This window comes from Scomber scombrus, chromosome 9 (genome assembly GCF_963691925.1).
Source record: "Scomber scombrus chromosome 9, fScoSco1.1, whole genome shotgun sequence".
Classification (NCBI taxonomy): Eukaryota; Metazoa; Chordata; class Actinopteri; order Scombriformes; family Scombridae; genus Scomber; species Scomber scombrus.
The window spans coordinates 21,532,113-21,547,368 of NC_084978.1; the positions used below are offsets into that span (position 1 = coordinate 21,532,113).

The 15,256-nt window shown below is 39.0% G+C and overlaps 2 protein-coding genes across 2 annotated transcripts; both read right to left on the reverse strand.

The window, feature by feature from the left end:
• Positions 1-1,570: 1,570 nt before the first annotated feature.
• Positions 1,571-4,121, reverse strand: LOC133986275 (platelet-derived growth factor receptor-like protein). Its single transcript, XM_062426102.1, has 7 exons — positions 4,040-4,121; positions 3,617-3,774; positions 3,377-3,519; positions 3,102-3,253; positions 2,656-2,949; positions 2,177-2,316; positions 1,571-1,777 (listed from the first exon to the last, which is right to left on the reverse strand). The coding sequence occupies exons 1-7, from the start codon at positions 4,119-4,121 to the stop codon at positions 1,571-1,573; spliced, it is 1,176 nt and encodes a 391-aa protein (XP_062282086.1).
• A 1,798-nt stretch (positions 4,122-5,919) lies between these two features.
• On the reverse strand, positions 5,920-11,718 carry LOC133985500 (cationic amino acid transporter 2-like). Its single transcript, XM_062425157.1, is given in 11 exon segments — positions 5,920-6,050; positions 6,131-6,239; positions 6,352-6,518; positions 6,648-6,781; positions 6,877-6,979; positions 7,084-7,220; positions 8,771-8,993; positions 10,065-10,201; positions 10,320-10,485; positions 10,568-10,723; positions 11,334-11,718. Coding segments are annotated over 11 exon segments (1,833 nt in total). The 5' UTR covers positions 11,704-11,718.
• Positions 11,719-15,256: the final 3,538 nt, after the last annotated feature.

Genomic DNA, 15,256 nt, shown 5'->3' on the forward strand with positions numbered 1-15,256 from the left:
AACTTAGAAACACATTATCTAATGTTACAGTTACTCTGGATGGCATTACTATAGCCTCCAGCATAACTATTGAGAATCTGAGAGTCATCTTTGATAAGGACATGTCCATTAACTCCCAATTGCAGTTCCTTATTAACAGGTTGCACCAAGGTCTCTAAAAACTCTCCAGCTCGTCCGGAATACAGTTACACACGTGTACTTAGAAAAACTAGAAGAAGACATCATATTTCTCCCACTTTAGCTTCACTACACTGATTTCATGTAAAATCCAAAAGTAGAGTATTTAAAATCCTTCTCCTCACCTACAAAGCCCTTTATGGTTAGGCATCATAGTATCTTAGAGAGCTCATAGTACATAGTAACCCACTAGAACACTGGGCTGAATGCAGGCTTACTTGTGATTCCTTGAGTCTCCAAAAGTAGAATGGGAGGCAGAGCCTTCAGCTATCAGGCTCCTCTCCTGTGGAACCATCTTCCAGTATGGGTCCGGGTGGCAGACAAACTCTATGTTTAAGAGTAGGCTTAAAACTTTCTTTTTTGATAAAGTGTACAGTTAGGGCCAGCCCAGGCTTGCCTTGGACAAGCCCCTAGTTATGCTGCTGTAGGCCTAGGCTGCCTGGGGAATTCCCATAATGCACTGTGCTCCTCTCTCCTCCTCTCCTTCTCCATTTGTATTCATTCATGTCCCATTAAAGCATGTGACTAACTTTACATCTTCCTGGTAGTTTTGAGCTTTCATGTCTCACATATGTAAACCTTTATTGGCTTACTGCCTGCTGTCCCCGTGGTCAGACAACATGGATTTGAGCTTAAAGTAGCAAATATGGCACATATATCCCAAAGCAAATGTGGACCTTTTTTTGGTAAAGATGCAGTGCTCTTGGGTATGTGTATTCAAAATGTGGGTTAGTTCTGGTTTATCTGGTTTTCCAGATTTAGGAAACAGGAGCGGGTTGCCCAAGTGCCATCATTCCACATGGTGTGTGGGCCAGTTGAAATGGCTTAAAGTGTCCAGTGTGGGAAGAATCTAGGTCACATCAATTTTGCATTCTGGGTAATGATCACTTAATGTTGTCTATCATAATATTGATACTGCATGATAATATTTCAGAATTTGTAACTCCTATTTATGTTAAAGAAGAATCACTCTTATAGAAAAATTCACAAACTGCCTCATAACCATAATCACAGTCATAATCACAATCATAATCATTATCATATCCATAATCACAATCATAATCATAATCATAATCATAATCATAATAATCATTATAGACAATAATTTGCTTTTATTTTCAATATTCTGTGGGCTAGTGCACATTATAAAGTAAGTAGATTAAGACAATTGACCCTATGTGTTTATAAAGCTGTTTAATATACAAACTTATGATGCACAACACTTTACATACAGGGCATTTGTCTGGAAAACTAGATATAGGTTATTATAGCAGTGTGCTTCATTATTCATTATTAATATTTTGATGTGATGTTCTCATTGTTGAAGTAATACTGTTTAAAATGGCAGAGCAAACCAGCTGCTGCATCAGTGATGTCATGCAACTGTACTGTCTCATGGTTTCTTAGGTTTTGTTTTGGGCACCACTTTAACATTTGTGGACACTGATTTGGCTCCTTGCAGGTTCTGAGCGGTGCAGGTGTACGTTCCCTGGTCGACATCCCTCACCTCGTCCACCAGGAGAACAGACTGAGTCTGCTGCCGAGCCGCACCTCCACTGACTGGACTGACGCCGTCCTGTGTGTACAGAGGCCTCCCTATCTGTATCCAGCACAAAAAGTGTTCTCTTTACAAAAAAACACCACGGCTTAATTGTGAGTAAGTCATTAATAAATGATTATAGGCCTGGATGATCTGCAGCCCATAGGTTCAATTCTTGTTGACTAATAATGAACTAGCCAAAAAAACAAAGTAAGCTATAGTGGTATATACTATACCATATAGTATACCACTATAGCTTACTCTAGTATGGATCCTTTACTTAATTTAGCTCATCTGGCAAACAGGGTTTTTTTATGCTTCAAAATAGCTTACCACTCATCAGTAAAGCTCTAATAACTCATTTATTACCCTAATAAAGCAATCAGCTACTTATAAACCCTTTGAAAGTATCCTGTATTTAAAGTGGTAAAGCAGAAAAGCTGTATGTAGCATTCTGACCTCCTGTCCAGGGTATTCCCAGGTGATCTCTATGGCCACATTCGGTTCTCCCACTGCAGTACAGCTGACACGCAGATTCTCACCCACGGCCACTGAGCTCGTCGAGGCCTGGATCACTGGGGCAGGAGGAGCCATCGGGTCTAAAATGTGGGATATCAAAGAGCCCTGAAAGTGTTAAGGTACACCAGCCAAGTAGGCACATACAATATAATATGTTCTGTCTGTTTTTGTCTGGTATTTGTCTGTTTTTGTCTGTCTCTGTGAAAAAAAAAGTGTATCAGCTATACACTTTATTTTTAAAGTCAAATATTAAATTTTTTATATGTTCTGGGACATTTCTAATCTCTAAAAGGCATTGGTGTTTAATTTTGTTATAAGTGATTGTCTCTTTGTGTGTGCTGGTTTGGCCACTAGCAATAAGCAGGTAAAGACAGAAAATGAAGGTATGATTGAAGGAATGACTCTGTAGCCACACTCACAGTTGACATAGATGAGCATGTATTTGGTGGAGCTCTGCCTCAAGTTTCCCAGACTGGCCACACAGTACAAGGCTCCAGCGTGATAAGGCCGGGGACGATGGATGGTGAAGCCCTTTTTGACATTAAAGGAGATCTCTGTCCCGTCCACTACCACCTCCACTGGTGGGAACTCACGGTGCAGAGTTACCTTGGCTTCAGGTGACGTCACCTGGCAGGGGAGGACTGTTGGCCAGTTGGTTCTCAGCTGAATTACCTCGTAGTAGTCAGATGACGGAACAAATAGCTCTTGTGGGTCTGGTTGGTACACAGCGAAGATATGGCAGGTTGGGGATAAGATAACATGTGAATGTAAAAAGGCTTCCTATCAAGCTGGCAGTAAAATAAAGCAGAGGGCTGCAGTTCTGAAAAGTGCATATGTAAGCATCAATAAAGTTTATTCAATGTACCAGGAAAGAAGACAAAGACTTTGACAGCTTTGTCATACTCCTTTCTGCAGTCTGTGTCCTCACAGTACATTGGGTAACAGGTGTACTCCCCTGTGTCTGCACCTGTAGTGTTGACTAATGTCAGAACTCCGTATCGCTCATGTTGGACAATCCTGCATATGCAAAACAGATTCTACTTGTTATTTGGTGTAAGCTTGAACATGCTGGCCCTAAACCCAAGTGAAGAATAAATGGTACATCATGCATTATTATAATGTGTCAACCACAAAGCTTACTTTAGCCTCCCATCGTCATCCTCCTCCAGGTAAAGGGGGACGCCCCAGTGCACAGGTTTGCCCCTGCACCTCAGCTCCAGAGTGTCTCCAGCCTGAATGCTTATTGTGTCTCCCACCTTTGTAAACTTACCTCTGTTTAGCACCTGAATGTGTCAGATACATAAATCACACAGAACAAAAATTACTCATAAAGATAGAGTGATGGGCAATTCCTGTTACATAAGAAAAGTGATAAAATACCTGTGTCAGGAAGGTCTGTGCCTGAGCGGCTGTAGTCTTGACCTTAGGTTTGGTTGTTACAGCTCGCAGCCCTTTGTTTGTAGCTTTCCCAAGTTTGGGTTTATTGGCCTTCTTCCCTGGACTGGTCCTCTGTTCTTGGGCATCATTTTGACAATAAGCTAAACAGTGTACAGAGCACATGATACATTAATAATTAATAAATGAAAACACAGTCACGTGTTTGGTGATATTAATTTAGTGATAAGCAGTCAGTATCTTAAAAAAAGAAGATTGCTCTGTGTGGTGTTAGCATTTTTTCATTAGATCACAACCTCTTCTAGAATAAGCTAAATTGTGCATTAGATCAACAGAAAGCTACCCTTCTTGGTACTTCAAGGAATGCATGTTCACAGAACTGCTCAGCAAGTGAATAAAGTCACTTACCTAACTCGAAGATTATAGCATAAAGAAGGAAAGTGCTCAGCACCAGCCTCCCCTTCGACCCAAACAAGCTCATCAAAGGCATGATTGATGAGTGGATTATAAGAGTTGTCTGCAGATTGTTAGTTCATGCAGTTCAACACAAAGTGCGAACTACAGAAACCAAAAGGAGAGACAGAAAAGGGAAAAGAGGAGGAGGAGGGCAGAGCTTGCAAAGTGAGTGGTCAGCTGTTTACCAGAATCACACAAATTCCACCTCCTGAGAGTGGCATTAGTACCCCAAATTCCTCCTGACTGGCTCAATGGAGGCTTTCAAGCTTGTCTGGACCAATCAACAGAGGCCCCTCCATCTGGAATCGCACAGGCTGTTTGCTTAGCTGCTGGAGTGGAAGTGTGCTAGCAGCATGAGACACCACATAGCCCAGACAAAGACTGTGGCAAGCTTATTAAAAACATTTGGTGCCCAATAAACCTCATGTCCTACATGCATTAATTGTGTTCTTGTAGGTAAAACACATCACAGGTCTGATCTGCTTTAGACTGATGTAAATAGACAGAAAAAGCAATACAAACCTGGTCTTGCTAGTTTTAGGATTATCATTCTTAAATCTATCAGTTTTGATATTTTATGTTATAGCCTGAGGGTTTTTTAAACACTGAAAAGTTTCTTGTGTATAAAGCTAGATCCTGTGAAAACCCATCAATTCAAATCAACCTTTTTAAACATTGTAATCTGCTGTATAAACTGTAAAACTGTGTGAGACAGACTTGACATTTTCGGCTTTATGAATAAACGTGACCTAACTTGTGAGTATTGCAATAAGCACTAATTATCCTCTATACAATTACATGTTTCTACAAAAGAAAGAAATAGAGGTTTGCGTGTTTTATTATATCATGTGGTATCCGGCGGGAACAACGTAAAGCTTTCCTTTTGAATGACTCGTTAAGCCATGATTCTGAACATGAAACAGGTAAGCTGCTGTGAAAGGTCCTTTTGTTCTCAGTGAACTCTGGTTAGTGAGCCGTCTCCTGCTCTTTATCCTAGATTAAAAGTGGAGCTGGACTTTTTTTAAATCAATATGCGCTGCAGAAAATGAACTCCAGATGGTAGCCACATTGAATACTGGATTATTTGTTTTTAATTAAGGAAAACATTTACAATATGTAATTAGAAAAGATGTACAGTTTCTGTATTTACACTTTGAAACAATAACAATTAATCATCTTCAAACATGCAAACAGCAAAAAAACATTTCACAAAAGGCTATCTGCCTATACATTGTACATTTTCCATCTAATTTTATATTTTGATATGTAAAAAAAAAAAAAAAAAAAAAAATCTCAAGTTATTACTTATAAAATACAATTACAATCTATATTTCTATTCTATTTTACATTTTTATATGACCAGTGTAAATTTGGTGTTTAATTGTAATAAAATTCTGTAATTGGAAGTTGTTTAACCCCTTTTTTCTTTTGCTTTGTTTTAAACATAGAGGTGAAGGGAGCTACTTTGATTGTGGGGCAGGAATGGATTTCTTTACAAAAGAAGAATTGATAAAGTAGCTCCAGGACAAGGCTCGGGCATTGATATAGGCAAAATATAAATATGATTAATAATGATATGAAAATGAGCTTGTTACTTTACAAGAAACAGTATGAAATTATACTTTAATCTGGCAACTGCAAACTGCATCAACATGTAATAAAGTGTCAGTGTGGAGTAAAGGTTGGCCCATTTGTCTGCATTTCAACACGACACACCTGTCACGCTGACACTCTCAGACACTGAACACCACTGGAATAAATCAGCAGCGGTGTGTGTAAAACACTTAGAGCACTGTAACATCTCAATTCGTCTCTGTCCACTCAGCCCAAGCTTAGAATTTTTCTTCTTTAATGATGTCGTTGTCTTTGTTGCTAATGACTGTGTCAGTTGTCATTTGGTTTGCCCTGACACGATTCTTCTGAACGCTGAAATGGATCCCGTAGCCAAAATAGATGAGTAACCCTGCAAAGAGAAGTCATTACAGTCCATTGACTCACTCAATCAAATGCCTCTCAACCTTTCAAGTGGAAATAAAACCTTACCCACTAACATCCAGATGGCGTAGCGCATCCACGTGTCTGCACCCAACTGGACCATCAGGTAGACATTAATAAATGTACTCACTATAGGCAGTGCAGGGAGTAAGGGCACCTATGAATGTATAAAAGTGGGAATGTGAAACTTCTTTTAAGTTCATATTTATTAGAAATTACACAAAAGATTTGGCTCTGAATACTCAGATACACACTTAAAATGCTCTCACCATGAAAGTTGCCTTGTGGGGATTCTGTGGGTGTCTCCAGATGATGAAAACGTTGAGCAGCAGGATGAAGGCAAGGATGCAGACAATCACCAGACTCCATGCTTTCATACGGGATAATGCATCTAGGGCTTGGGTCAGTGTGATACACAGCCCTACCACACATGCGACTGTACAGAGAGAAACAGAGAAACGATGCGTAAGAAATTGATGAGAGAGGACACTTTGTGGATTGGAATTTCAAAGGAAATCAAGGAACTGCTGGTGATCTAGAAAAGGTAACGGTACTGGTAATTTACCAGAGACTATTGTCAGGATTGTGACCGTTCTTGAGGTGGCTGGAGTGGGAGATGATGGAGGCCTCAGGAAGCCAAATCTGGCATTTGACTCCATGATCTGTAGGTCTCTGTCTTCAGATGGACCCACCTGGTACCTTGATTGCAAAGAAGAAATAAGTGCATGATGTTTAATCAGCATTTAGGGTAAATGGTAAAAAATGGTTATGAAGGTGAGAGAGATTAAATGAACCTCAGTATCAGGATGCATATGGCCACAAGTGTGTAAGCAAACAGTGTGCCAATGGACATCATTTCCACCAAGGCTTCCAGGTCAAACAGCAGAGCCATGATAGCTGATAATTGGAATACAGAATTACTTCAAGTTCATGAATCTCTCTATACTGTAAGTACAAACACATTGATGTAGAAGTAAAAATACAAGCTTCCTCTTGCACACCTGCAACAAATCCAGATGATACTGTGGCTATAGCAGGACTTCCTTTGTCCGTGACTTTGGTCAGGGGTTGAAAAAGCAGACCGTCTCTTGCCATAGCAAACAGCACCCTGGGCATCGGGAACATGGAACCCAACAGGCTGGAGAGACAAACACAAACAGGGTCAGACAGTGAGCATCTAAATGGTTTTAGTACCAGGAGAGTGTATTGACGGGCTAAAGGACAGACTGTTTACATTGATCTGTCAGTCCTAGATGTCACCCCATTTTGTCTTTTCACCCTTAGCCACATTCATATGACTGTTAACTTGTTTTATTTAGGGACAATAACATTTAACATATGAGACAAACTAGTTTTAAACTAACCGTGGAAGTATTTGTTCTGTTTTACATACGTAACTACATGTTTGACAAATTACATGTATGAGACGTCATTTTTATGGTTAAGGCTTAATATTTTTCACTGCAACCTTTTCACATTTGGACAGATGCTTCCCGTTTGCAAGAAATATAACTGACCTAATCTTCTTGAGCTTTGGGATGTTAGAACTCAATTAAGTTGGTGGCTTTCCACACACCTTGTAGCAGCTTTGAATGCGTTCCAGGTTTTGTGTGAAGTTGATTACCTGAGTAAATATTGAGTACAGTATTGCCTGGAAAAATCTTGAGTGGAGCCAGATGTTCCAATGAGATGTGTGATAGCTCTGTAAAACTCAAGTAACATGTTTCTGTCTGGTGTGGCTGTGTTTCGGATATATCTATTGTCTCTACTTTAACATCCGATTGCTGTCTTAAGTCACTCTGACTGATGAGCTTGTGGATTTGGGACTGTGAGTCCTAAATGGTGGATGATGTAATCCTGTAGATTAGTGATTTCCCTACCTTGATCATAAACATCTGTTTGTATAAATGTAGCATTAGCATTGGAGATGGCTTCTTTAAGTCATGAGAGTTTTGTACTGATTGATAAAGTCATTAATAACCTCCCTAACTGATACCAAAGGTGCATCTGTAGTAAATATGATGATAAATAAACTTCTACTTTATAACTTCATCGTCACTACATACATTTAAGTTGCGGAAGTCTAGAATAAGGGATGAGTACATATATTTTTGGAAAAAAAACTGCAGTGCTGCAGTATTTGTTTCATAGATATAAGTCAGTGGCGGGCTCTCTTTTGTGTCAATAGCAGTTAACCTGTTCATCACGAGAGCCCCCGCCAACATGGTTTAGCTAGCCATTTTTAGCTAAATTAAACACAAGTCAAACACCAAGCTACTAACTGAGGGAATAGCAAAAAGCAGATTCCTATGGATTAATAGGTTAAAGATTTAACATTGTTTAACTGTCAGTCAAAACTGTGTATCTCCAAATGTGTCATTTTGAATTTTTCAATGGAAAGATTAAGTATTCATTTAAGGGTTGAATAATGATCCTTCTTCTTAAGCTAAACAATCCATTAAATAGTCAGTGGACCATTTGAAAAATGCAGTATGACAAATGTGTTTTTCTTATAATAAGTGTTTGGAGACCTTTCACTTTGAGACAAATGTTACTGTTCAAAGATACTGAATTTGTGGATACCCCCAACATTGGCTTCAAAATGAAAAAATGAAACTTTACATGAATTGCATTATCCAGTGACAGTCACATCACATGACCCTGGCTATATAACCAGATGATTCGTACCTGGTGGACAGAGCACACAGTGATCCCACTGCCACGACGTATTTAGCAGGACCCCAGCCGATATACTCAAAGGCTACTGGCAGGGGGCTTTTTTCATCGAGCAAGTAGTAAGGCATCATCAGGGTGAGAGCAGCAGACACAGCAAAGTAGGCCAGGAAGCAGATAAGTAGTGAGGCTACAATACCTATGGGAACAGACTTTTGAGGGTCCTTCACCTCCTCACCTACAAAGAGGGACACAAAGAGGTCAGTTATACTTTTTATGAAATTTCTCTATTAAATAACAGTGAGTACAACTCCACAAACACCACAAAACCTTAGATAATTTATACATGTATGATATCTCGAGGCTGCAAATCAAAGTTAGAAGTTATGAAAATGGGAGAAAAAAGAAACGTTCAAATTAGGTGTTGATTTTTAATAAGCATTTAAAAAAGGGCAATATTATTTCGGCTGGATTATGATAAATGTTGGAATATAAATTCCTAATGTAATTTAAAGTATTGGTGAAACATTTTAAATTTTTCATCACGATGAGGAACATCATTAACTGATGATGTAGTGGTAATAATATGTAATAAATTAATTAAAAAAATTAATAATTTACTGCTCTTACTAACTAATTATTAATACTAAGTATTATTATAATTGAAATTAAGAGGGTTATTTTCTTAACAGTCCAGCTACATGGTTCACTTTTGACTCTGGAAATACCAGTTTGACATAAAAAAAAGCATAATGTTGTTCACTTACTGAAAAAAAATCTGGAGCTTTCAACTAAATGAACAAGCAGTTGTATATGATATACAATCTCCACTGGACATACAACCACTGGCTATCACGTGACTGAAATTCCAAAGGTGATAACACTTGAGTCATCTCCATGACAACTGAGAAAACTCCACTACTGACCAAGGCCATGAGATATCCAGTCATTTCCCCTAAGAAGATCTTATGTAACATTTGTTGTGTTGGGTTTTTTTAAACCATTATGTGAAAACACATTTCACTAATAGATTTCATTTGAGGAATTATATGTGACAAGAACATGCTATTTCAGCGACAGGACACTAAACATAGAACTTAGAAAGTAAAATCTGTTACAAATTGAAATCTATTAATGCACTGCAAAGGCAGGCATGTTTAATGTTGTTTACTCTACTGTGTCACTGTATATAAAGTATATACAGTACATTTAATCTCATATTTATTTTGTAATGAATCTTCTACTGGCTAAAATGCATTTAACTTTGATATAATCCCACTGATAGGAGGGAGACAAGTTGTCCTCTCACCAGTTGTAGCAATGCAGTCAAATCCAACAAAAGCATAGAAGCATGTTGCAGCTCCAGCCAGGGTTCCAGTGAAGCCATAGGGGAAAAATCCACCGACTCCATACACATTAGTAGTAACACTAGAAAGAGAGCATTAACTTGTTACTATACAGTAAGATAACCATGAGGGCAAATAATAATGCATCTGTGCAAGACAGGGTCCTGCATGCACCCAATCACAGACATCATCATATTGCTCATCATTATAGACATTACTTGTTTACTGCTGTGGTGTTCAGCAAAGTCTCTTCACTGATTTGCCAGTTGGAGATGTCTCCCTTAATGAATCCAGAGATGGCCACAAACACCAGCACCACTATATTGACTGCTGTGAAGATCTTGTTGATTGTTGTAGACTCTTTTACTCCGAATGCAAGCACACCTTCAAAGAAAATATGGTAAATATGATTTTTTTTTTGCACTTTTTTGTATTACTGCTACTATCAGTGGCATTAAAGCATTACCTGACAATATCATGATGAGACCCGCAGCAAAGACATCTGGGTAGGGTGCCAGGCCAGGAACGCCTATAGATGCATTTTGCTCAAAGAATTTCGATATGACACCCCCAATGAGGTCATCAAATGTCCCACTCCATGCCAGCGCAACACTGGATGTACCTGAGCAGATAGTGAGGAAAACATGCCATAAACTAATCAGCCTGAGTCACCATTTAACTGTAGTCATAAACAGAAAGTATTCATGGTGATTTTGCCATCCCTGTGTCATTTACACTTTATGACTCTGTTATTTCAAACCACGCAACAAACTTAACAAGATGTCCAAAAACAGATAATACATTTGGAGTGAAAGACAGAAACAGATACATTTTCTAGGTGATGACAGTCAAGAATCTGCTTCTGCAGCAGGTGAAAGGCCACACAGTGTTTTAGTGTCTCGTGTTGATGGTTGATCATTTATGGGTTTCAGTGTTCTCGGTCAGCCAAACATATTACATAACACAAAATATCTATTATTTTCTAAGGATGATTATCAAACGTTTGAGCCAGATATTAAGATTAATACAGAAATTAAGTGAGATTATATTTTCCTGTACACCTCAGCAAACACAGGTAAAAGGAAAATCAACCTTTATTCAACAAATGCAATATTATTATAAGAGGTCTTGTTCTCATAAACTAATCTTATAACTTAAGTCATTGAATAATAGGCATTATAATAAATTGTAATTGATGATAATATTAAACAAATTCTGTGTATCACACTTGCCTATGACGTAGGAGAGTAACAGATTCCACCCTGTGATAAAAGCCAGAAGCTCTCCAACAGTCACATAGCTGTAAAGGTATGCTGAGCCTGTTTTGGGAACCCTGGACCCAAACTCAGCATAGCACAGCCCGGCGAATATGGATGCCATGGCAGCAATGAAGAAGGAGATGATGATACTGGGTCCAGCAGTGTCCCTGGCCACCTCTCCAGAGAGGACGTAAACCCCAGCCCCAAGAGTGCTGCCCACACCAAGGGCCACCAGGTCCAGAGTGGTCAGGCATCGGTTAAATGTGGATTCCTCCCCATCGGGCTCCAGGGGCTTCCTCCGAGACACACTCACCAGGCACGATTTCACGAAGCCGCACGGCATTCTTCTAGGGGTTTGGATCAGGATGAAAAGATGAGGGAATTATGTAGGAAGAGACAGGTGGGAGTGCAGTTTGATGTTATTGAGAAAGAGGGAGTAAGTGGAAGAAAGAGTGAGGGGAGTGAGGGAAGAGGAGAGGGAGGGCGGATCAGTCAATGTGTCAGTGAATAATTGTCAGGTCAGCCCCACTGTAGAACATTTGCTCTTTAAATAAACATTATTTTCTAAATCTATTTGCAATTCAACAGCCAAAAAAGAAAAAAAACACTATTTATTTTTTTAAAAACAACACACAATTGAACACTAAAATTAAGATATCAATTCATGTAAAATGTAACTTTTATACTCTACTAATTTAGTTTAAGGACAAAGAAGACTGAATTCACTCACCTCTGCTGTGTAATTCTCTGCCTCACAGGTGTGCTAAGATGAGACAATTAATACAGTCCGTCATTCTCTCTAAATCACATTAATCCTTTATACATGCCCTTCTTTATCACCCCCCTGATATGATAGTGCTGATGCCTGAAGTTTTCACTGCCGCCCACAGCAGAGCAACAACGCCCTGCTCGCGACTGCACTTTACTCAACCTTCAATTACTTACACAATAACTACCTTGAACATTTATTGATGACTGCTGATAACCAATTATTCTGTTATTTACTACAGGAAGCGTGTTCTCACCTCACCAGAGTAGAATCATGTCAGAGATAAGCCGTCCTCGCAGCTTTTTGTGATCAGTCACTGCTGACAACAAACATATATAAGGGTATATAAGGGTGTGTGCTGATGTTAAACATGTAGTTTGTCCAGAAAAATTAGAAAAAATTGCATTAACTGTTTACATAAAGAAACATTTTTAGTTTCTCTTGTAAGTGAGTATAACTTTGCTGAACAGCTCAGAGAAAAGTATTTGATAGATAAATGAAAATGAATGAAAAAAGGCAACTAATGAGATAATTAAACAGGGACAGTTATTTTTGTTATTAATATTTTTGGGGGTAGTTAAGGGGTAGGAGGGTGGGGGGTGTTGTACAAAAAAAGAGAGAAAAATGTGAGACTTCTTGTGAGTAACTCGTGCTCTTAATGTAAGCCCAAGCTTTGATAATCTTTTCATGATTATGCCTTCAAGATAATCCAAGACTTTAAGGTACACATTCATATGACTTTGGAGTTTGTCCTTCTCAAAAAGGAAACTGAGAAAATTAGAGTAAACTTTAAACTCTGGCCAATGAATGCTACATGCTTATTCTTCATTTCATTAAATGAAGCTATGCAGAGTTTTTCATGTCACACCCCCCCAAAAATACTGTATGTTCTCAACTCCGTACATTCTCAACTTAGAAAACGTGCCTGTGACTTTATCACTGCTGCTATGTTGGAGTTTGTCTGCTTGTATTATGGGAGCCGTATGGCCATCTCCACCTGGAGGTGTGAGGCGGCCAGCCTAATGACCCTTAGAGTTAATGAAACAGAGGAGGACAAAGCAGCTTTCATGGGTTATGCATGCAGCAGGCTACCACTCTTTGAGAGGTAGCTTTCACCTTCTCATCTCCTATCAGGGGATTTCAGCTCACCTAATCCCTCCTGGCATCTACTTCAGCAGGCATGAAGTGAGTGGGAAGGCAGCCTGTGTGGATGGTCAAAGTACCTTTGACCAAACTTAAAGCTCAGGCTTTCTATCTGCAGATCTCACTGTTTGAGATACCGTTTCCAGAGAGACAGTGGGGTAATGCTTAACTTAATAGCAGCCACAATGCACGTGATGTACAGTTTTATCATCAGGAGATCTATCTTGATTACAGTGAAGCTCAGTTGATGATCATTCATGTATTGTTTATGGTTGCTTTATGGTTTAATGGGTTTATGGTTGCCATTTAAAGAAGCTTTTCAAATTTAATACGGTTAAATATTGCTGTCCACCATTAAAAATTCACAAAAGCAAATTAGAGTAGAAGTTATAGATATGAAGCTGACTTTCTGATGGTTATTTTACTCTGTAGATACACAAGTTATTTACCTTGTCTTCAGTCCCACGAGGAGTGACTGGTGACTGTGTGGTCAAGAGAGCGGAATGAGGCAAAAATATCCGTGCTGTTGACTTGGATGAAGGAAACATGATTTTTACTGCGATATATACAAGACTGGCCTGTGTGACCCTCCCACTCAATGGACTTACTTACAAAGTAGCCTTTCTCACTCCCGACCAGTTTGGATCATAATGTGCTCATTATTGCATGGATGGCAATGGGTGAGAATTCTGAACAGCAAATCCTATTCAGAATGTCAGAAATGCTTTTGTGCGCACTTCATTTGTTGATTTGATTTGTTTTTGCAAGTTTGTATTTGATACTTGCAAATTTGTGAATTCGTGGGATAGATAAAATTACTTTAGTTCTCAAAAGTCCTTGGAAATAATCAATCTGATATAATAAAGTTACAAGATGCTTTGATTACTGTATCTATGTCACTGGTTGGTTTAAAAATGTGACAAGAAAGATAACACAGAGTCTGTAATCAACAAATATAACATTATAACATTTTGTTACTGTTTTAAATACATGATGAAGACAATTCCTCTGTAAATTCATTGTTTAACCACATAAGCCTTACACTGAGCACATAGTTCCTGCTGACTGTCACAGAATACATTTGTGTGGTTGTCATTTGTTTTAGCTCCGTCTGTATTATCCAATGCAGGTCATGATCAGTGTGCAATACATTTATAGAGCAGAAGAGGTCAGTATAGAAGAGTTAGGCTGCATATCATCTTTAGTGCCTCCCACCTCCATCTGCGTATACCTCATATGGTTCATTTTCTCTTCAGCACTGAAAGAGGGAAAATTAATGAGGTTTCAGGATCACATGGTGTCAGGTATGAGCTGTTCGGTATGAGGCTTCATGTTTATGCATTAAGCAGAGATCAAGTGATGTCAGTGAAACATTGATAGTAACCGCTAACCCAAACTAAAGTTAGTCTGTCTGGGGTCAGCCTGGAGTCAGCACTGAGTCATGCTTTTTCTATGTGTGGCACTGGACTGCCTGGAAGACACTGTGCTTCCTGTAAGTCACCTTTGCTCTTCTCTCATCATCACTTCTGCAGCCACATTCTCCACACATAGTATTACAATATCACCATGAATAAAGTTACTACAACTCCCTGCATATAACTTTTTGCCTCTGGCCAGAACTTACGAAACCAAAGCCGTAAACCAGAACAAAGAGTTTAAAGTAATTGATACACTACTATTACACTACTACTGACACAGAGGACATACTTAAAATGAGTTTGGTAGCCAGTTTAAATTTTTTTTCTCCTGCAATCGCACTACATTACACATATAAAAATACAAATATAGAAAATGATGAATCGAGTGTCATATTTTTGGGCATGTTTTGGCTCCTGTAGTTCACAATGCTGACATGGTTTCCCTCTCTGTCTCCCTTCCCCCCTCAGCTATTTCTCTCCCCCCCTGTTACTGGAATAGACACCTGACATGACAGAAATAGACCACAGCAGACTGTTACAGCAGTGCCAGCAAGCTCCCCCTCTAT